The sequence below is a fragment of the Bos indicus x Bos taurus genome, chromosome X (assembly GCF_003369695.1).
Source record: "Bos indicus x Bos taurus breed Angus x Brahman F1 hybrid chromosome X, Bos_hybrid_MaternalHap_v2.0, whole genome shotgun sequence".
NCBI classification, from domain to species: Eukaryota; Metazoa; Chordata; class Mammalia; order Artiodactyla; family Bovidae; genus Bos; species Bos indicus x Bos taurus.
Window position 1 is genome coordinate 72,310,728 of NC_040105.1, and position 24,299 is coordinate 72,335,026.

Here is a 24,299-nt window from a genome sequence, read left to right on the forward strand (position 1 = left end):
CTTGGAGGGCAAGGAGATCACACCAATCAGTCTAAAAGGAAACCAACCCTGAATGTGCATTGGAAGGACTGACACTAAAACAAGCTCCAATACTTTGGCAACCTGATGCAAAGAGCCAACTCATTGGAAAAGACCCTGATACTGGCAAAGATTGAGGACAAGAGGAGAAGGGGGTAACAGAGAATGAGATGGTTGGATGGCATCACTGACTCAATAGATACGAGTTTGAGCAAACTAATGGAGATAATGAAGTACAAGGAAGCCTGGTGTGCTGCAGTTCATGGGGTTGCAAAGAGTCACACACAACTTTGCAACTGAACAACAACAACAAATTCATCTGTATATGTTATTTTTTTTTACTATTTTTTATTGAAGTCAAAATAACTTGAGAAATGTTTTTAATCCTTAATATGTCCAATGTAGCATTGTTTTATTTGAGACTTGGAAATCATAATTGTCTCATATAAAATGCTCATTTGAAAATACTCTTAACTATAATAGTGGTAATGATGTAACAGTAATATTCCTGGTCTCCTGGCAACAGTATCCGTGTGATTGTTGCAAGTGAAGTACAAAGAATGTGAGGAGATCAGTTTATGGGGAACTCTGGAGAAGAAAGTTAGTCTTCAGGGAAGGTGGTGTTAAATTCAACAAAGTGTGCTAACAAAAGACCTGGTAGGAAATCTCATAGAAAGGGAATGTTATTACTTTTAGTTTCAGCTGTGTGTAAACATTGAAATTATGTTTTATTCAAAAACTGATTTTATTCAACGAAAGTATGTATACTGAATGTCTTAGAAAATTAGCTCTTTTATTAATAATTGTGTCAATATGGCTCTGGTAAAATTGAGCACAGTTAATGTGCTGAAAAAAGCATCAGTGATTATTTTAAGATTTCAGTTTCTGTGCTAAGTCAACAGTAATAAATGGCAGATATAACACATGTTCATGCAGTATCAATAATTATGTTTATTTGCAAATCTAAGGTAAAGGAAATACAAAACCCCCAGATTAACTGACCAACACATTGACATCTCAATAACCTGATAGTGAATGTTTTTCAAAATTTAACTTCATAGATTTCTAAAATGAAGTATTAAAGTTCTGTACTTAATTTTTTCTTTAGATATCAAGTATGTTTAAGTACTACATATCAGTGAATGAAAGTTAAAACTAAGGTGATCAATAATCAAGTATGTTTACGTGTGTGTGAGTTAATCGCTCAACCATATCTGACTCTTCGCAACTCCATGGATTGGGGCCTGCCAAGCTCCTTTGTCCATAGGATTTCCCAGGCAAGAATACTGGAGTAGGTTGCAAGTCCCTTCTCCAGGAGATCTTCCCAAGGCAGGGATAGAACCCGGGTCTCCCACATTGCACTCTTTACTGCCTGAGCCACTAGGGAACACTCATTTTTCTTCCTATAAAGCACTCATTCATTATCTCTTTTGCACAGTCTTTCAGTACCTTGAAAGTGAAGTCTTATTTGTGTGCCAGTAGAACAATTAAATAATTTGTTAAATAATTGTTAATAACCTTTATTACAAACAAAGGTTAGAAACAATAGTCAGATTAATGAATGTAATATTACTAATCAGAGCTTAGTATATTTCAGTAGTGTTCAGTTCAGTTGCTCAGTCATGTCTGACTCTTTGTGGAGCCATGGATTGCAGCACATCAGGCTTCCCTGTCCATCACCAACTCTCAGAGCTTACTCAAACTCATGTCCATGGAGTTGGTGATGCTATGCAACCATCTCATTGTCTGTCGCCCCAGTCTTCTGCCTTCAATCTTTCCCAGCATCAGGGTCTTTGCAAATGAGTCAGTTCTTTGCATCAGATGGCCAAAGTATTGGAGTTTCAGCTTCAGCATCAGTCCTTCCAATGAATATTCAGGACTGATTTCCTTTAGGATAGACTGGTTGGATCTCCTTGCAGTCCAAGGGACAATCAAGAGTCTTCTCCAATACCACAATACAAAAGTATCAATTCTTCGGCACTCAGCTTTCTTTATAGTCCAACTCTCACATCCATACATTACTACTGGAAAAACCATAGCTTTGACTAGATGGACCTTTGTTGGCAAAGTAATGTCTCTGCTTTTTAATATGCTATCTAGGTTGGTCATAACTTTTCTTTCAAGGAGCAATAGTCTTTAAATTTCATGGCTGCAATCACCATCTGCAGTGATTTTGGAGCCCCCCAAAATAAAGTCTGTCACTGTTTCCATTGGTTCCCCATCTATTTGCCATGAAGTGATGGGACCAGATGCCATGATCTTAGTTTTCTGAACGTTGAGTTTTAAGCCAACTTTTTCACTCTCCTCTTTCACTTTCATCAAGAGGCTCTTTAGTTCTTCGCTTTCTACCATAAGGGTGATGTCATCTGCATATCTAAGATTATTGATATTTCTCCCAGCAATCTTGATTCCAGCTTGTGCTTCATCCAGTCCAGCATTTCTCATGATGTACTGTGTATATAAGTTAAATAGCAGGGTAACATATACAGCTCTGATGTACTCCTTTTCCTATTTGGAACCAGTCTGTTGTTTCATGTCCAGTTCCAACTGTTGCTTCTTGACCTGCATACAGATTTCTCAGGAGGCAGGTCAGGTGGTCTGATATTCCCGTCTATTCAAGAATTTTCCACAGTTTGTTGTGATCCACACAGTCAAATGCTTTAGCATAGTTAATGAAGCAGAAATAGATGCATTTCTTGAATTCTCTAGCTTTTTATATGATCCAGTGGATGCTGGCATTTTGATCTCTGGTTCTGCTGCCTTTTTCTAAATCCAGTTTGAACATCTGGAAGTTCACAGTTCATATATTGTTGAAGCCTGGCTTGGGGAATTTTGGACATTACTAGCATGTGAGATGAGTGCAATTATGCAGCAGTTTAAGCATTCCTTGGGATTGCCTTTCTTTGGGATTGGAATGAAAACTGACCTTTCCCAGTCCTGTGGCCACTGCTGAGTTTTCCAAATTTGCTGGCATATTGAGTGCAAAACTTTCATAGCATCTTCTTTTAGGATTTGAAATAGCTCAACTGGGATTCCATCACCTCCACTAGCTTTGTTCATAGTGATGCTTCCTAAGGCCGACTTGACTTCATATTCCAGGATGTCTGGCTCTAGGTGACTCATCCCACCATCGTGGTTATCTGGGTCATGAGGATCTTTTTTGTATAGTTCTTCTGTGTAGTCTTGCCACCTCTTCTTAATATCTTCTGCTTTTGTTAGGTCCGTACCATTTCTGTCCTTTATTGAGCCCATCTTTGCATGAAATGTTCCCTTGGTATCTCTAATTTTCTTGAAGAAATCTCTAGTCTTTCCCATTCTATTGCTTTCCTCTATTTCTTTGCATTGAACACTGAGGAATGCTTTCTTATCTCTCCTTGCTATTCTTTGGAATTCTGCATTCAAATGGGTAAATCTTTTCCTTTTCTCCATTGCCTTTCACTTCTCTTCCTTTCACAGCTACTTGTAAGGCCTCCTCAGATACCCATTAAAGTAATTCTACTTTAACCATTCATTAAAGTAGTTATACTTTAAACTGTCAAAGATAGAATTTTGAAATTGTGTCTTTAAGGAATGCCATCCACCTGTTTTCACTTATGAGAAGTGGCTAAAGATATAGAGAAAAACATAAGGACCTAAAATATTTCTAGCAAAACAAAGAACAGATGGTGTTAAAGAAAGGGAGCAAACTCATAATAAAGAGAGTTTAAAAACCCACTTTTTTTCGGAAATATTGCCTTCTGAATTTAAGTTTGTGTTTGTGTTGACAAAGATTGAAGTGGGTGAGTTACCCATTTGTGTGTGATAGGAGGAGTTGGATGAGTGAAAGGTAGGAATGACAAAAGCAATACACTATTTATGGGAATGAGAAGAAATCCCCCTTCTCTTTAGGGAAAGGAAGAAAAGGAGTATTACTCCACTGGAGAAAGTTCAGCACTAAAGAAAAAAGGGAAGTAGTGGAGCAATCACGAGCCTGGTATAGGAGGTACTCATGACTCAATATTACAGACGACCTTTTGTGTGACTACAGATTACCATGGAAATGGTTTTACTCTACAGAGCAAGTTAAGCCTGGCAGGAAGGGGAATCTGTGGAGTGAGTGAATTGGACTAGAGGAGTGTACTGGGGGCAGTAATTTCAGCACCCATTTGCCTTTGAACAGCAGCGGTTTAGCAGCCCTGGCAGTTGCTGCAAGTGCTTGCTCTCTTTGTTCTTCCTTCCTTCCTTCCTTAATTTCTTTTCTTTTTCTTTCCTTCTCCCCTTATTTATTTATTTTTGTTTTATTTTCTTCATTTTTATCTCTCTCTATTTGACACCCTTCCCATTCTCCTGTGTGATTACCAGCAGGCCCCCTCCAGAGCCTCACTCTAGTGCCACATCCCTGCCTGCTTCAGTTGCTCCTTTCCTGGAAGAAACTGAAGAGAGTAGCAGTTGTTTGAAGTGAGTTCTTGCAGCCTGCCAGAGGGTTCAATGAGGGGAGAGGTGGGGAGAGATGCAAACAAAGAGATTTTTTTTCTTCTAAGCTGTGGCTTTTTCCTTGAGCATTCTGATGAGTTCCTACTATCCTGCTTCTTCAGATAGTGCTCCTGAGTCATGTGGAAGGTATATATGTCATTGACTATAATGCTGAGGTCCCCTTCATCCTCTGGAGAATCCTTGATCCCTTCAGTGTTAGCAGTGTTATCCACAAAGGGATAAGAGATCTGGAATGATGAAGGGAACGCTTACCTGGTTACTGGATTTATTATGATAATAAATTTATTATTTATTATCATGAGGAGCTGAACAGGGTCCAGTGTAGAAAGGATGGCCGAAGGCAATGGCACCCCACTCCAGTACTTTTGCCTAGAAAATCCCATGGACGGAGGAGCCTGGTATGCTGCAGTCCATGGGGTCGCAGGAGTCGGACACAACTGAGTGACTTCACTTTCACTTTTCACTTTCATGCATTGGAGAAGGAAATGGCAACCCACCCCAGTGTTCTTGCCTGGAGAATCCCAGGGAAGGGGGAGCCTGGTGGGCTGCCATCTATGGGGTCGCACAGAGTCGGACATGACTGAAGCGACTTAGCAGCATTACAGAGAAAGCAATGGCAACGCACTCCAGTACTCTTGCCTGGAAAATCCCATGGATGGAGGAGCCTGGTGGGCTGCAGTCCATGGGGTTGCTAGAGTCGGACACAACTGAGTGACTTCACTTTCACTTTTCACTTTCATGCATTGGAGAAGGAAATGGCAACCCACTACAGTGTTCTTGCCTGGAGAATCCCAGTGACAGGAAGGCTGGTGGGCTGCCATCTATGGGGTTGCACAGAGTCGGACAGGACTGGGGTGACTTAGCAGCAGTAGCAGCAGCAGGTAGCTTTAGCCTACAGCTTGCCCAGAAACCCATTGCACTTTAGAGTCATCTCAGTAATATCCCCACCTAGTCACTCCCTCCAAAGGAAACTAGAGTTCTCTCTGGCCAGCTCCCTTCACTGAGGTTAATGGCAGTTTGGAGAGTCAGCAGGTCTTTTCATTAGGTATGTCAGAAGTCAAATAGGCCTGATTTGGTGGCCCATTGAATTTGCACAGCTATCAACCTCTGTCAACCAAGTAAGGAAATATAGGAAAGAAGGAGGAGGCAGTACCTCCAGCTCTCGTACTTCCCACTGTAAAGGATTGGCACTAAAACTGAAAGGAATTGGGAGACAATTTCTTTAGAATAATGCATGCTTTTAAAACTGAAAAGCAATAAACAATATCCATAACAACACACAAAAAAATAAAAATTAATACAACAGTGTATGTATGTGGGTTGGGACAGAATGGGAAGAAAGTGATAAGATTTCTCAGGGATCAGGGGCAGAGGTTTAACCTGGGAAAAGGCAATTCATTTTCAGCTTCTATAAATCATGCCTTTAAATTCACAGCTGCTTCTCTTTGGGACCTTTGTGTTCTTTTCTCTAGGTGACTGCCATGTTTATCTTTATTGTCCCAATGTACTTTCCACCTGAGCTTTTCCACTCAAAAGACCGTCTTTTAGCACGGTGCCACCCATATATAAGAATTTCATGAACAAGTTATTTCCCTTTCATCAGTGGCAAAAACTGAGAATTCATGTAAATTTTCAGTCAGTAAGAACACTGAATTTTAGAATGTCAAATGGAGTTAAGCATAGTATTTGAAGAGAGATGGTCATAAAATGGAGAGAATGACAGATCAGGATATGAATAACACTGAAATAGAAACTATGTGCCTTGTTCTAGGTCTGAATGAAAGCTTGCACACTTCCACTATTTTCTGGTACAAGAGAAATGGATGTTCTCTTTTCTTTCCTTCCATGGGTCAAGCCTAATTAAAATAAGCACAGCAACATCTCTTAGCATTTTATCACTTCTAGTAGTTGAAAATTTTTATTAAATACATTTTAAAATTGACGTAAAATGTCATTTTAAAAAATATGAAAATTAAAAAATAAAAATTTTTTCTAAAGCTTTGTAATCATCTGAGGTACATTTGTAAGAAGTTATAAATTTGGAAAATGAAAGTGAATCTTTGCAAATGCAATAGTTTTGTGAGTTGACCTAAACTGTAACTGTTTTAGTATTAGAAATAATGTGATTCATTCTTCAGATTTTAAAATAACTGTCTATTAGAGCAACTGATAAACACATTGTGATTATGGTGTTTATAAAAATTTCATAGATTTCCCACAAAGCTTAATGTTAGTACTAGTTTTTATAGAAAAATGTCATTTGTCTACAATTTGACTCAAAACACAGGTTTATTTCTATCCTTATATGTAAAACATACTCCAATTTTAGTGGAACAAGGAACTAATGAATCTCATTTTTTTAATTTAATTTTATTTTTTAACTTTACAATATTGTATTGGTTTTGCCATATATCAAAATGAATCCACCACAGGTATACATGTGTTCCCCATCCTGAACCCTCCTCCCTCCTCCCTCCCCATACTATCCCTCTGGGTCATCCCAGTGCACCAGCCCCAAGCATCCAGTATCGTGCATTGAACCTGGACTGGCGACTCGTTTCATATATGATATTATACATGTTTCAATGCCATTCTCCCAAATTATCCCACCCTCTCCCTCTCCCACAGAGTCCAAAAGACTGTTCTATACATCAGTGTCTCTTTTGCTGTCTCATATACAGGGTTATTGTTACCATCTTTCTAAATTCCATATATATGCGTTAGTATACTCTATTGGTGTTTTTCTTTCTGGCTTACTTCACTCTGTATAAAAGGCTCCAGTTTCATCCACCTCATTAGAACTGATTCAAATGTATTCTTTTTAATGGCTGAGTAATACTCCATTGTGTATATGTACCACAGCTTTCTTATCCATTCATCTGCTGATGGACATCTAGGTTGCTTCCATGTCCTGGCTATTATAAACAGTGCTGCGATGAACATTGGGGTACACGTGTCTCTTTCAATTCTGGTTTCCTCAGTGTGCATGCCCAGCAGTGGGATTGCTGGGTCATAAGGCAGTTCTATTTCCAGTTTTTGAAGGAATCTCCACACTGTTCTCCATAGTGGCTGTACTAGTTTGCATTCCCACCAACAGTGTAAGAGGGTTCCCTTTTCTCCACACCCTGTCCAGCATTTATTGCTTGTAGACTTTTGGATCGCAGCCATTCTGACTGGCATGAAATGGTACCTCATAGTGGTATTGATTTGCATTTCTTTGATAATGAGTGATGTTGAGCATCTTTTCATGTGTTTGTTAGCTATCTGTATGTCTAGGAAAAACAAGTTCTTTGGAATTGTCTAACTTCAGTTTTACTTTATACACACTTTTAAAACTTCAGCCATCCCCAAGCATCCTTCAATACTGTAAAGTAATTAGCCTCCAATTAAAATAAATAAATTTAAATGAAAAAAATGAAAAAAAAAAAGCTTCAGCCTTCACATTTTAAAAACTTCAGTTATCACAGGCATAAATTTAGTATGACAGCCAAAGAGAAAGAGTCTACCTCAAGGTGTTGCAGCTAAGAATTTGTATTTAAAAATGCATTAGACTGCGTGAGGTCAACCTTAAGTACATATATCTTTATTTTCTTACATCCTGCAACTAGTTTCATCTGTCATGTACAGGCCTATCTCATTTTATCGTTCATTGCTTTATTGCACTTTAGAAATACCATATTTGTTTTATTACAAATTGAAGGTTTGTGGCAACCATTCTTTTTTAAAATTTATTTTTTAATTGAAGGATAATTGCTTTACAGAATTTTGTTGATTTCTGTCAAGCCAACATGAATCAGCCATAAATATACAAATGTCCCCTCTCTCTTGAATCTCCCTCTCATCTCCCTCCCCATCCCACCGCTCTAACATTGATACAGAGCTTCTGTTTGAGTTCCCTGAGAGGTACAACAATTTCCCATCGGCTATCTATTTTACATATGGTGATGTAAGTTTCCATGTTACTCTCTATATACATTTCACCCTCTCCTCCCCTCTCCCTATGTCCATAAATCTGTTCTCTATGTCTGTGTTTCCATTGCTGCCCTGCAAATAAGTTACTCAGTACCATCTTTCTAGATTCATTAGTATATATGCTTCAGTATACAATGTTTTCTTTGGAAGGAATGATGCTAAAGCTGAAACTCCAGTATTTTGGCCACCTCATGTGAAGAGTTGACTCATTGGAAAAGACTCTGATGCTGGGAGGGATTGGGGGCAGGAGGAAAAGGGGACGACAGAGGATGAGATGGCTGGATGGCATCACTGACTCGATGGATGTGAGTCTGAGTGAACTCCGGGAGTCAGTGATGGACAGGGAGGCCTGGGGTGATGGACAGGGAGGCCTGGCGTGCTGCGATTCATGGGGTCGCAAAGAGTCGGACACGACTGAGTGACTGAACTGAACTGATACAATGTTTATCTTTCTCTTTCTGACTTTCTTCGCTCTGTATAATAGGCTCTACGTTCATCAACCTCATTAGAAATGACTCAAATGTGTTCCTTTTTATTGTTGAGTGACGTTCCATTGTGTATATGTACCAGAACTTCTTTATCCATTCATCTGTCAATGGACATCTAGGTTGCTTCCACATTCTAGCTATTGTAAGTAGTGTTTCAATGAACAATGGGGTACATGTGTCTTTTTGAATGTTGGTTTCCTCAGGGTATATGCCTAGGATCCATATATTGTGGGGTCATATGGTGGTTTTATTCCTAGTTTTTTTTAAGAAATCTCCATACTGTCTTCCATAGTGGCTGTGTCAATTTACATTCCCACCAGTGGTGCAAGAGGATTCCTTTTCGACACACCATCTCCAGCATTTATTGTCTGTAGACTTTTTGAAGGTGGGCATTCTGACCAGTGTGAGGTGATATCTCATTGTAGTTTTGATTTGCATTTCTCTAATAATGAGCCATGTTGAGCATTTTTTCATGTGTTTGTTAGCCATCTGTATGTCTTCTTTGGAGAAATCTCTGTTTAGGTCTTTTTTCCCACTTTTTGATTGGGTTGTTTATTTTTCTGGTATTGAGTTGTATGAGCTACTTGTATATTTTTGAAATTAATCCTTTGTCTGTTGTTTCATTTGCTATTATTTTCTCCCATTCTGAGGGTTGTCTTTTCACCTTGCTTATAGTTTCCTTTGCTGTACAAAAGCTTTTAAGTCTAATAAGGCCCCACTTGTTTACTTTTGTTTTTATTTCCATTACCCTAGGAGGTGGGTCATAGAGGATCTTGCTTTATGTCTTCTAGTGTCCTGCCTATGTAACCATGCTTTAAATGAGTATATTGGCATCATTTTTCCAACAGCAGTTTCTCACTTTCTGTACCTGTCACATTTTGTCAATTCTTGCAATATTTCAGACTTTTCATTTTTATTATATATGGTATATTGTGATTGGTGATCTTTGATGTTACTGTTATAATTGTCTTGGAGCACCAAGAACAGTGACCTTATAAGGCTAAGAACTTAATTGATAAATGTTATGAGTGTTCTGAGTGCTCCACTGAACAGACTTTCCCCCAAATCTCTCCCCTCCTCAGACCTTCCTATTCCTGAGACATAACAATGTTGAAATTAGGCCAATTAATAACCCTACAATGACTTCTCTAAGTGTTCACTTGAAAAAGTCACACATCTCTCACTTTAAATCAAAAGCTAGAAATGAGTAAGCATAGTGAGGAAGGCAGGTAGAAAGTCCAGATTAATTGAAAGTTAGACTTCTTACACCAACCAATTCATGAATGCAAAGGTAAAGTTCTTGAAATTTAAAATGCAGCTCCAGAGAAGAAATAGATTATAATAAAGCAAAACAGTCTTGTTGCTGATATGGAGAAATGTTTAGTCTGGATGTATTAAACAACCGATTTTCAATGTAGATGAAGCAGTTTTTGTATTGGAAAAAAATGCCATCAAGGTCTTTCATAGCTGGAGAGAATCAGTGCTTGACTTCAAAGGTTCAAAGGGCAAAATTGACTCTCTTGTTTAGGGGCTAGTAGATATGGTGTCTTTAACCTGAAGCCAATGCTGATTTACCATTCTGAAAATCCTAGGACCCTTAAGAATTATGCTAAATCTATTCTGCTTGCATCTATAAATGGAACAACAAAGCCTGGATGACAGTACACCTGTTTACAGAATGGTTTGCTGAGTATCTTAAGCCCATTGTTGAAACTTACCATTCAGAAAAAAAGTTTCCTTTCAAAATATTACTACTCATTTGCAATGTTCATGGTCACCAAAGAGCTCTGATGGAGATATACAAGATTAATACTGTTTTCATGCCTGTCAAGGCTATGGTTTTTCCAGTGGTCATGTATGGATGTGAGAGTTGAACTGTGAAGAAAGCTGAGCACCGAAGAATTGATGCTTTTGAACTGTGGTGTTGGAGAAGACTCTTGAGAGTCCCTTGGACTGCAAGGAGATCCAACCAGTCCATCCTAAAGGAGATCAGTCCTGGGACTGATGCTGAAGCTGAAACTCCAGTACTTTGGCCACCTGATGCGAAGAGTTGACTCATTGGAAAAGACCCTGATGCTGGGAGGGATTGGGGGCAGGAGGAGAAGAGGACGACAGAGATGAGATGGCTGGATGACATCACCGACTTGATGGACATGAGTCTGAGTGAACTCCGGGAGCTGGTGATGGACAGGGAGGCCTGGCGTGCTGCAATTCATGGGGTCACAAAGAGTCAGACACGACTGAGCAACTGAACTGAACACAATATCCATCCTGTAGCCCATAGACTTATTTTTATTTCATGTTTTGTTATTTAAGAAATGTCTTTTTTAAGACTGTAGCCGTCATAGTGGTTCTTCTGATGGATCTTGGCAAAGTAAATATAAAACCTTCTGGAAAGGATTCACCATTCTAGATGCTATTAAGGACATTAGTGATTCATGGGAAGAAGTCACGATATTAACATTTAATAGGAGTTTGAAATAACCAACCCTCATGGATGACTTTGAAGGATTCATGATTTCAATGAAGGAAGTAACTTCAGATATGGTAGAAATAGCAATAGACTTTGAATTAGAAGTGGATCCTAGAGATGTGACTGAATTGCTGCACTCTCATGATAAAACTTTAGTGGATGAAGAGATAATTCCATGGATGATCAAAGAAGGTGATTTCCTGAGATGAAAGCTATCCCTGAGGAAGATACTGTGACGATTGTTGCAATGACAGCAAAGGATTTTAGAATACTACATAAACTAAGTTGATAAAGGGTTTCAGAGGATTGACTGCAATTTTGAAAGAAGTTCTGTAGTGAGTAAAATGCTATCAATCAGAATTGCATGCTACAGAGAAATCATTCATGAAAGGAAGAGTCAGTTGATGTGCCAAAACTTCATTGTCTTAGGAAATTGCCATCAGATCAGATCAGATCAGTCGCTCAGTCGTGTCCGACTCTTTGCAACCCCATGAATCGCAGCACGCCAGGCTTCCCTGTCCATCACCCAACTCCCAGAGTTCACTCAGACTCACATCCATCGAGTCAGTGATTCCATCCAGCCATCTCATCCTCCATTGTCCCCTTCTCCTCCTGCCCCCGATCCCTCCCAGCATCAGAGTCTTTTCCAATGAGTCAACCCTTCGCATGAGGTGGCCAAAGTACTGGAGTTTCAGCTTTAGCATCATTCCTTCCAAAGAAATCCCAGGGCTGATCTCCTTCAGAATGGACTGGTTGGATCTCCTTGCAGTCCAAGGGATCTTCAACACCACAGTTCAAAAGCATCAATAGGCACCCCAATCTTCAGCAGTCACCACCCTTCTCAATCAGCAGCCATCAACATTGGGGAAAAATCCTCCACCAGCAAAAGATTATGATTCACTGAAGGCTCAGGTGATGGTTAGTTTTTTTTAGCAGTAAAGTATTTTTAATTATGCACATTTTTTTAGACAATGCCATTGCACACTTTAATAAACTACATGCATGCATGCTAAATCGCTACAGTCTTGTCTGACTCTTTGCGACCCTATGGACTGTAGCCTGTCAGGCTCCTTAGTCTATGAGATACTCCAGGCAAGAATACTGGAGTGGGTTGCCATTTCCTACTCCATTAATAAACTACAGACCAGTGTAAATACAAATATCATATGTACTGAAAACCAAAACATATATGACTTGCTTTATTGCAATATTTGCTTTATTTAGTAAGACAGACATAGCTTCTCATTTAACCTAGGGTCTTTATCAATCTCACCGTACATGGCTGTCTATATTTTTTCTACCTCAAAGAGTTCAGAATGAAGGAAGAGTGGCTCCAACATGCCCCACACTACAAGGCTTGTGGGATCTTATTTCCCTGACCAGGGATTGAACCTGGGCCCTTGATGTTGAGAACCCAGAGTCCTAACCATGGGACTGCCAGTTAATTCCCAATATTTGCTTTATTGTGGTTGTCTGTAACCAAACTCAAAGTATCTTTGAAGTATGCCTGTAATCTGAAATATTCTATGGAATCATCCCTATCTCTATAAAGGAATATTTGTTCTGATTTGGTGACCATTCTAAGCATTGCCTTAAGATGATATAGGTGGATATTGTAGGAATTTAGAAAAAGAAATATGCATGATTACTGTGGACTCAAGGTAGTTGAGATACATAGATAAATTGTTCATATGTAGTGATAACTGCAAAATACTCATGTCTTTCAAGGCAAAGTGAGTTAAAAGTGCATTAATCTTCAATTTCAGTCCTATCAATATTATGCATATTAGAAACAGACTTACTGTAATCAGGCAACTAAATCACTGAAGCTCTCTACTGTCACAGAGATCACTTTTATCCCATTTAAAGCAACTCACTCACTTTGCCTTTCACTGCTTTTATTTCTTAAATTATTTTATTTTTTTAATTGGAGGATAATTACAATATTGTGGTGATTTTTGCCATGCACAGACATGAATCGGCCACGGGTATATATGTGTCCTCCCATCGTGAACCCCCATCCCATCTCATTCCCCACCCTGTCCCTCTGGGTTGTCCCAGAGCACTGGGTGTCCTGCTTCATGCATCAAACTTGTGCTGGTCATCTGTTTTACATATGGTAATATACATGTCTCAATGCTTTTTTCTCAAATCATCCCACCCTCACCTCCTCCCACAGAGTCCAAAAGTCTGTTCTTTATATCTGTGTCTCTTTTGCTTCCCTTTCATGTAGGATCATTGTTACCATCTTTCTAAATTCCATATGCATGTGTTAATATATAGTATTTTTGTTTCTCTTTCTGACTTACTTCACTCTATATAATAGGCTCCAGTTTCATCCACCTTATTAGAACTGACTCAGATATTTTATTATCTCTAACTGGTATCACATGCTATGGGTTAGCACAATAATCAAGCAAAAAAATGTTCTCTGCTGGGAATTTAAAAAAAAATTAATTTCTATTGGAGTATAGTTCTCTTATAATGTTGTATTAATTTCTACTGTTCAGCAAAATGAATCAGCTATGTATATACAAATATCCCCTCCCTTTTGGACTTCCTTCCCATTCAGGTCACCATAGTGCATTAGAGTCTCCTGTACTATACAGTATGTTCTTACTAGTTATCTATTTATCAGTGGTGTATATATGTCAATCCAAATCTCCAAATTAAAAAAAAAAAAAAAAAGGCCTGTTTAGATACTGATAGCTTACAGTGTTTAGTGAATGGTGCTGCCAGATTGATGGTCTCTGAAGAAGATTTAACTCTGGGACCAAAGACATGGCCTCAATCACTCAGAGCTTTTGTGTCACAGACAAAACTGGCTAGTTGGGCTAGGGGCATGGTTTTCACTTCAGTCATGAGAGGTCCCGGGTTCATATCCTGGATGAGCCCCCAAGATGATAGTTTAGCATATGGTGAATGGTGGTTGGTGCCAGATTTGTGGTCTCCAAAGAAGATTTAATTCTGGGACAAAAGATGCAGTCTCAATCACTCAAGAGCCTTTGTGTAGCAGGGCTTTTATTAAAGTGAAAGTGATAGAAAAGGCTTTTGACATAGATATCAGAAGGGGGTAGAAAAAGTACCTGCCTCAGTAGTTTAAGCAGACCATTATATACTTTTATGTTAGCTGTTAAGAATAGATAAAAGGAATGCCTCAAGGTTGTGAAAATTTTCCCCAGACCCTTTCCTGTAACATACATTCTGAGATGACAGCAGCATGAGATTAGCCAGAAGGAATGGGTTAACCCAGAGCTTAAGGCTGTGAAAGTTTTACCCAGACCTTTTTTCATAACATACATTTTGAAATAACATTGGTTCAAGACTAGCCAGGGAGAGCTTGATCTGAGCAGCATGTCCCTATGTGAGAAATATTGTTTGTAACCATTAGCTCTTGGCCTAAAGAAAGCTAGTTTTTAGGCAAGATAGATTGTTGTCATAGTAACACAGAGCGTAAGCAAAACATGTCCTATGTGAATAAGGCAAAAGCATGTATGAATTTAAAAAAATATTTGCTGCCTCCTCCTTCTTGGGGGTCCTAGACACTCTGAGACTTCCTGTCAACCTGCTCTCTCCCTGCTTTTTCTTTTAGGAGAATATTGCTGCTGAAGAGAAAGGGGCAAAGAAATCTGTCTATAACTGCTTCCTGCTGGTGAGTGGTGCTGACCTTAAATTGTTGAAGCAACATTTTCTCCTTACCCTTTGATATAGGGTCTCTGATCTAAGAGCCCCAAGTAATAACTAGAGGAGGTAGTAGAAACTGCAGGGGGATGAACAATCATTTGTAATTTAAAAGCTTTCAAACGGTTAGAAACAAATCCCATTATACAGACACAAATGTAAGGAGCAAACAGCAAGAATAAGATGATTACAATTATTATAGTCAAGATAGTTTTTCACCAAGGAGAGCTTGTAAATGAAGATTACATATGTGACCAGAGTGGAACATCAGGGGAGTCCATTTTGAAGAATGACCAGAATCTCTGTATCACCATTATTTTGTCTAGGAAGTTGTTGTATTCTTTAGAAAGTAAAAAGGTAGACACCAAAAATCAGTAAAAGAGTTATTGTAATCAGTGGTCCAAACAAGAATAAGAATCAGGTTACATTTGGTAGTAATTTTGATCCTGGTCTAGATAGAGTCAACACTTGGGTTGCCCTGTTTATAAGAATGGAACAAATCCAGTTAGAAGTAGTTGAAACGGTGACATCTGAACTTTAACAGACAAATCTTGTAACAATTTTAGTATTTTTTTGAGGTATGAGAAGATGTAAGAACTTGGGCTCAAGAAAAATTGTTTTCCTGAAAATATCTGACTGTCTAAAGTCCTGTTTTTCCCAGAGTACAGAGTGAGTGCCTAATTTCTGATTTCTACCTGAATTCCTCTCAGGGGATGTTGCCATGTTTTAATCTTTGTAGAGGCAGATAGCAGAGAAGGCAATGGCACCCCACTCCAGTACTCTTGCCTGGAAAATCCCATGGACGGAGGAGCCTGGTAGGCTGCAGTCCATGGAGTCTCTGAGAGTCGAACACGACTGAGCGACTTCATTTTCACTTTTCACTTTCATGCATTGGAGAAGGAAATGGCAGCCTGCTCTAGTGTTCTTGCCTGGAAAATCCCAGGGACGGTGGAGCCTGATGGGCTGCAGTCTATGAGGTCGCACAGAGTCGGACACGACTGAAGCGACTTAGCAGCAGCAGCAGAGTCAGATAGCAAGTGCCAGTTTTCAATCACAGGACCCCATCGTGGCTATGAGTTTGACCATGGTTTGGGGACATTTTATTGCCATCTTGTAGGAAGGTTCATTCCCAGGTCTGTTGAAGATTTCACTGATAGGCCACTCAGTGTGCTGTTACTGGACTAGGCCCTTTGAATAGCAAAAGTTTCTGGACCACATCTGTCTTACTAGCCTCTTGGTCTAGGAAAATAGTCTTGTCTTGTTGCTTCTTCTCATATATAGAGTCACTCTATTACAATTGTTGTCACACACTTGATAATGTAAGGGACAACACTTTCGAAACAGGCAACATTATAAGTAAGAACTTAAGTCAAGAACTTCCATTAGGTATAGCCCAGTGATATCTCCAGGTTATCTGATTTAGTTTGTTAAATGACTATAGCCTGTTGTTAATCTCCTGGTTGTAGATCTTGGAGCATCTGATCTTTATTTACAGATTGGTTACTGAGATAAGCTTTAAACTGAGAGTGTCTTTTTAATAACTTAATTAAACCTCTTGGCAATATAACATATCAAAAGCCATATTCTAAGAAAATTTTGTTCTTTTAATAGGGAAAGAAAACCAACTTCTAGTTTGGCACTGGCTTATATTCAATGTGAAACAATAGTTATACTTAGCCCAAGTAATAATAAAATATTTCAAAGGCAGTTTAATGTCTTAAAGTACTTATGCCATGCACAAAACTCTCTTCCACTTGTCACATACTTTTTGTATACTTGCTACAAACCTTTTTTACACTTTCTGAATTCATCATTTTATTTTCCCACTCAGAGAACAATCACCTATAAGTCAGACTTAACTTCCTTTTCCTTTAATAAAATGTAATTCCATCCCTTATGTCTGTTTATTAAAAACATACATCTTACTTTCCTTCAGCAACTATGACAAATTAACCTCAGCAATATTATCCAAAGACGAAGACCACTGAGACATATATAAATCTGGACCAACAGAGATCTCAGTTTTTTGCTTGAGATTTAAAATGTCTCTTTGTCCTTTTTTTCCCCTTGGCTTGAAGTTCTGCTAATTTGCTCACAGCTGGAGTTTCAGACAGGGTGGGCTGAATCTCTCAAGGACATGGAAAGTTAACTTCACGATTTTTCTAGGCATGTTTTTGCTTCTCAGACAGGATCATAGTTCCAAAAAAAAAAAAAAAAGTATTTTAACAAGCTAGTTTTTTCCTAATTGTACATGTAAAAGGAACCAGTTTTGCAGTTTTAAAAAGATTTTATTTTAATCAATTTTCACTGGATTCTAAAGAATATCATGGCCATCCAGTGTCAAAAATGTCATCTCTCCTTCGTAGCTAAAATTTAAACCAAATTGGCTCTGATGACAGGGGCAGACTGACTGATAAGATGTTGTTCCAGCAGGGATTGTCTCTCTGGGGAGATCTTCTCTTAAATCAAAAAATGCCTGAATATAAGGGACTTTTTAGGCTCTGGGGATCAAACTTATCCCAGTTTTTGAAGATGCAGTCTAAAGGGGTAGTACTGGAACTATATGAAGCTCCCATCTATAAGAGAGAAAAAGCAGCATTCAGCACTTTTGTTTCTCTACCAGAGGCATCCTTCCCTGCTCTAGATGGGGAAGAGGTAGACTCTCCATCAAAAGCTTCCTCTTTCTGACCATCTGGTTGGACTTCATCTACCTTACTGACAGGTGCATTGTTTGTTTCATCTGGCCCTCCTCATTCTACCACTGAGCAGGGGTGGAGATGTGCCAGGGGTAGACCCTGCAGCATCCCAAAATGTATGTTTATGTCTATCCTTACTCTTTCCACAAATTGGGGGGGGGGTGAAGATGCACCCAGGGGTGGACCTGGTGGCATCCCAAACTGTCTTAGTTGTCCGCCTTCCTCATCTCACAAGCAAGGATGGGTGGAGATGCACCAGGGTTGGACCTAGGAGTATCCCAAATTGATGTCCAGTCCTTTATCATCAAGATCTTTATTTGATTTCCCCTGATGCCACCTGGGGTGTTACAGAGTAGCCTTTTGGTGTGCTTTCCATGTACCCAAATCTTGGATTCCATGATTTGTTTTCTCAGAAATCTCATGTTTGCTAGCATTGCCTCTATCCATATAGTCCAGAGGCATGAGCATGACAAGGACTCATCTCTGGGTTTCTAGGATCTCATGCAGGCTGCCAGGAGAGTGATTTCTTGCCAAGGAGATGTTCCTAGAGCTAGAGCTCCACCTAGCTCCCTAATGTGTTCCTGCTTGCAGTTTATAAGAAAACAGCTGAGATATAACTTTTGATCTCTAATAAGGTTAGGTACTATAGTACTAGCAAAACTTGAGATGGGGATCTAGCTAGAAGAACACAACAGCATGAATTGAAAAATTCTCCAAAAATCTACAATCTGGCATACAAGGTTAGCAGCTTCAATTCCCTCAAGGTTAGTAGCTTCAATTCCCTAAGCAGTTATGAAATGGTCAAAGAGCCCAGGAAAAGTTGACCAGGAAAGGAAAAGTTCAGACGATACGCTCATCCATTTTTTGCTGCTCCCCTCATGGGGACAAAGGACACCTCTTTTCATTGGCAGGATTGTATAAACTCCATGTCAAAATCCCCCTTCGGGGCTGCCTTAAGCAATATGAGGCACATCCATGGAACCACAGAGCCAGACACAGCTATCACTCTGTGCTTGGTTGTACATCTCAGGCTCAGGGCATTCACACAAACAAGACACCTTAGTGTTACTAAACTGGAGGTTTTACAGTAAAAGAGCACTGGTTTCCTGTCCGGGCTGTAACAGATTGCTTATTTTTGGTTGGTTTTATTTACATATAAAGGTCCTGGAAACTTTTGTATGGAAACAAATTTGATAACTTCAGTAATGTCAGTATAGCAATGTAAATGATCTTTATTTTCAGATTGTTAGTGATTAGAAGTAGGGATTAAATGAAGATTGTAAGTGTGGGGTTAGGCCATTGATTTATTTTTCCTTTTTGACACATTACATGGCTTGTGGGATCTTAGGTCCCTGACCAAGGATTGAACCCAGGCCTTAAGCAGTGAGAGTACATAATCATAACCAGTGGGTCACCAGGCAGTTCCCTCGGACATTGAGTTTTTAACTTTTACCTAATATTTAACAGGAAATTTGCCATTCCATAAAGAAAATTTTCCATTTGCAAAATAAATTTGCATTTAAAAAAGGATTTGGGGAACGTACAGCACACCAGGGTTCCCTGTCCTTCACTATCTTGAAGTTTTCTCAAACTCATGTCCATTGAGTTGGTGATGCCATCCAATCATCTCATCCTCTGTCACCTCCTTCTAATCCTGCCCTCAATCTTTCCCAGCATCAGGGTCTTTCCCAGTGAGTCATTTCTTCATATCAAGTAGCCCAAGTATTGTAGCTTCAGCTTCAGCATCAGTACTTCCAATGAATATTCAGGGTTGATATCCTTTAGGATTAACTGGTTTGATCTCCTTGCAGTCCACAGGGACACTCAAGAGTCTTCTCCAGCACAATTTGAAAGCATCAATTCTTTGGTGCTCAGCCTTCTTTATGGTCCAACTCTCACATCCGTCCATGACTACTGGAAAAAACATAGCTTTGACTATGTGGACCTTTGCTGGCAAAGTAATGTCTCTGCTTTTTAATATGCTGTCTAGGTTTGCCATAGCTTTTCTTCCAAGGAGTAAGCATCTTTTAATTTCATGGCTGCAGTCACCATCCACAATGATTTTGGAGCCCAAGAAAATAAAGTCTGCCCCTGTTTCGATTTTTCCTCCCTCTATTTGCCATGAAGTAATGGGACCAGATGCCATGATCTTAGTTTTTTGAATGTTGACTTTTAAGCCTGCTTTTTCACTTTCCTCTTTCACCCTCATCAAGAGGCTCTTCAGTTCCTCTTCAATTTCTGCCATTAAAGTGGTGTCATCTGCATATCTGAGGTTGTTGATATTTCTCCTGGCAGTCTTGACTCCAGCTTGTGATTCAAACAGCCCAGCATTTTGCATGATGTACTCTGGATATAGTTAAATAAGCAGGGTGACAATATATAACTTTGACATATTCCTTTCCCAATTTTGAACCAGTCCATTTTACATATACAGTTCTAACTGGTGCTTCTTGACCTGCATACAGGTTTCTCAGGAGACAGGTAAGGTGGTCTGGTATTCCCATCTCTTTAAGAATTATCCACAGTTTATTGTGATCCATACAGTCAAAGGCTTTAGTGTAGTCAATGATTCAGTAGATTTGAAATAAGATGATTCTATTTGCTATAGTTCTACTGGGGAAATACACAACATAAAAGGCTAAATATTTAAACTCTGTTCTAACACCTCCCTAGTTAAGCCAAGTACGAATACTGTCTACATAAATCTGTCTTAAGCTCTGTGTAATTTTTATTTCTGGAATTCGGGAAAGAATGCCTAAACCCAAATCTATGTCTATAATGAACTTCATTTACTAGGTTTATTGTTTAAATAGCTTTAAGAAAGTATTTGAAGATCCATGTAATAACTATAAATGTACCTAATTAGATCATAATGTAATTAAATTTAGTTATATTTATAATGTCTATAATTTTAACTTCCTAATACTCCCCCAAGTATAAAATTTTCTAAGCATGTCATATTACAAATCTGCAGAAATCAAAATTAGGAATCTTATGCTTTTGTATGTAATTGTTCTCATTTTGGAGACAAATGTAGTAGTAGAATTTCTTTTTTAATGACATTCTTTATTTTCTTCAACCAGCATTTCTTTAACAACTACCAGGAACATAGAAGAGGTTTTGCATTAGGTACTCTCCTTACCCTCAAGCAATTCAAGGAGTTCATACTGTAATAATGGACTTCAGTAATTTTCTTAAAAATGAGAGTAACAATATATATATGAAACAATAATATAATGATGCTTTTGGATTAAAGATGCTATATATTGCTTTTAAATAGTATGCTGTTCAATCAGTTGTGTCTAACATACACAGACATGCTATCTGATCTCACTTTAAATTCATGACCGTTAACCTCTATTATATACCATGGTTGTCTTGTGAACAACATTTATACCACCAAAGATACTCATTATAGTGTTTATAAAGAAAGATTGAGAAAGCCCACAATTTCACATCAAAAATAATTACAACTCTAACACATCTGTGAGAATGTTTGTTTACATGAACCAATCAATCTAACAATTTTGACACAATCATAGTGGCCTTTATTTCACTTATATATTTGAACACAGTTAGATGCACTGATAATTTACTGTCTAGTATTAGTTTTATTTATGTTTAAGGTAAGTCTATGCTTGAGTTTTCATATGCTTTAGCTAAACGCTGATTTCAAGATGCTAAATTTCTTCTCAATATTTTGTTTACTTTCTAGTTGATCTACTGACCTCATAATGTCTGAAATCAGATTCAGCAATCTCACTTGGGATCAAGTTATAACACTGGATAAAGTGTTAGATGAAGTAATTCCAGTTCATGGAAGGGGAAATTTCCCCACATTGGCAGTAAAACCAAAAGATATTATTCATGTTGTGAAAGATCAACTGATAGAGCAAGGAATTATTGTTAAAGATACTCGATTGAATGGTTCCACAGCAAGTTACATACTTGCAAGCCACAGTGGAATCAGCTATAAGGATCTGGATGTCATTTTTGGTGTTGAACTACCAAGTGATCAAGAATTTCAGGTTGTTAAGGATGTAGTTCTAGGTTGTCTATTCGACTTTTTACCAAAAGGTGTAAAAAAGGATAAGATCACCCTGAATACCATGAAAGAGGCTTATGTGCAGAAGATGGTTAAAGTTTGCAATAAGCATGATCGTTGGAGTCTCATCTCTCTGTCAAATAACACTGGGAAGAATGTCGAGCTAAAATTTGTTAATTCACTCAGACGACAATTTGAATTTAGTGTAGATTCCTTTCAAATTGTCTTGGATCCCATGTTAGATTTCTATACTGACAAAAATGGTAACCTAACCAATGAATGCTATCCTGTTGTGGTAGCTGAAAGCATGTATGGAGATTTCCAAGAAGCAATGACACATTTACAGTACAAGCTTATATCTACCAGAAAACCTGAAGAAATTAGAGGTGGTGGCCTTCTGAAATACAGCAACTTGCTGGTTCGTGACTTTAAACCAGCTTGTGAAGCAGAAATCAAGACCCTGGAACGTTATATGTGTTCTAGATTCTTCATTGATTTTCCTGATGTAGCAGAACAGCAAAAGAAGATTGAATCATACCTCCGCAACCATTTCATAGGTGAAGAAAAGAGCAAGTATGACTACCTCATGACCTTGCATGGAGTCGTGAATCAGAGCACGGTTTGCCTCATGGGGCTTGAAAGAAGGCAGACCCTCAATATGATTGCCCTTATGGCTTTAAAAGTACTTGGAGAACAGAATATCCTACCTAATACAGACAACGTAACTTGCTTTTATCAGCCTGCTCCATACTTTGTTGCTGAAGGAGGATACCCTACTTATTATGTAACATCTGGACCACCACCTATATTCTTTCAGCCATACCACCCACTGCACTTTCATGTGCCAAATGGTATGATTTAAACACACACACACACACAATAGAAACTTTGCTTTAATTAAACACCTTCTAAAAGCAAGTTTCCAAATTTATGCAGTTACCAACTATTTTATAATTTACAGCTTAAACCATCATAGTAAATACAATATCATCTATGAACTGACCTTTTTAAATGATCTTCAAATGTTATTGATTAGCTATAACAACTTTCAAATATTGTGGACCACTTAAAATGATTTTCAAATCTGACTGACTACTTATAACTCAAATTTGCTATGACAAATACATTAGAGATGACTGAATATTTGATTAAAATATAAAAGAACAGGCTCATGTTTTAAAATCCAGAGGTACAGAAAAGACCAGTGCAAACAATTCTGTATTCAGTCAGTTCCTTTGCTACCTTTACTTCATTTCTTTTTCTAGTGAATAGTACCGTCAATGAATTTTCAATGCCTAACAAAAATGCCTAATTTCAAAGACAACAGATTCAGAAGACATTAAAATCCTAGACTTTGCAAGCATATATTTTGTTTCCTAATTGATTTAGATACAAACTCTTAATACAGTTTTAAGGAACACTGAAAAAAATGATTCTGGAAAACACTGGACATTAGTAATTTATCAACTATCAAGTTGATTTGTGGATCTGAAGAATAATACACCCAGCTGGACAGCCAATACTGTGACCATTTATACAGATTTCTTCATTTTTTCCCCCAAACAGTTGAAAAGAATGAAAATGACCAACTCTGAATGTGAAGTTTTCTATTATCCTCTGGTTAAAAAAAAAAACAAACACTCTAAATGTCAAAAAGCAAAAAGCTGACAGAGGATTTTATCCATGGCATTTACCATTTTTATGACCTATATGACCAATGTCTTAATATGTGGAGATTTTAGTGTTAATAAGTAAGTGAATATATTTTCATTATTACTCGCTAAAGCTTTTTTCCATCTTGCTCTTACCAAAGATGTTTCTAACATGACACTCAAGTGCCTCCTCATGTGAGATTTTGCATAGTGCTGGAATTTATTCAACAATTTTATATGTTCATCAAGTATCTGAATATCTACTCACTATATCACATATTCTGCTAGCAATATGCCTATGGGAATAAAGCAATATTTTCTTCCTATAATGAAGAAAAGGATCCATGACCAATATTACCTGGGACGACAGGAGGACCTATCCTGAATGAATATAAATAAGGCCCTCAGATAACTTCACTATTTTTACTTGCTTCTGAATTTTTATTAGTTTCCATCTCAGTTTTCATTGGCCATTTCAAGTTTTTCCATCACAGCATGATCCAACAGGCATAGTCTGAGAATTTGTCACTTAAATGACTGTCCTTAATCCATCTTCTCTGTATTACGTTATTGGACTCAAGAAGTACACCAAAGATGGCATTTTCAAATGACCAGTATTTATGAGATGTTTTTTTCACCACAGTACCTTTGGCTATTAGTATATTTTTAAAGAGTTATATTATTCATATATATGAATATGAATCTATATAAATACTATATATGTATCTCACAAGCATGAAGCTTTAAAACATTGTATGTATTCAATATCTTGCTTGGGACAAATAAAGAATTTACAAATGC

General features: G+C 38.2%; 1 protein-coding gene across 1 annotated transcript; it reads left to right on the forward strand.

The window, feature by feature from the left end:
* The first annotated feature begins 590 nt into the window (after positions 1-590).
* TENT5D (terminal nucleotidyltransferase 5D) lies at positions 591-24,299 on the forward strand. The gene is made up of 3 exons (XM_027533407.1): positions 591-675; positions 15,017-15,076; positions 21,517-24,299. The coding sequence occupies exon 3, from the start codon at positions 21,536-21,538 to the stop codon at positions 22,706-22,708; it is 1,173 nt and encodes a 390-aa protein (XP_027389208.1). The 5' UTR covers positions 591-675; positions 15,017-15,076; positions 21,517-21,535; the 3' UTR covers positions 22,709-24,299.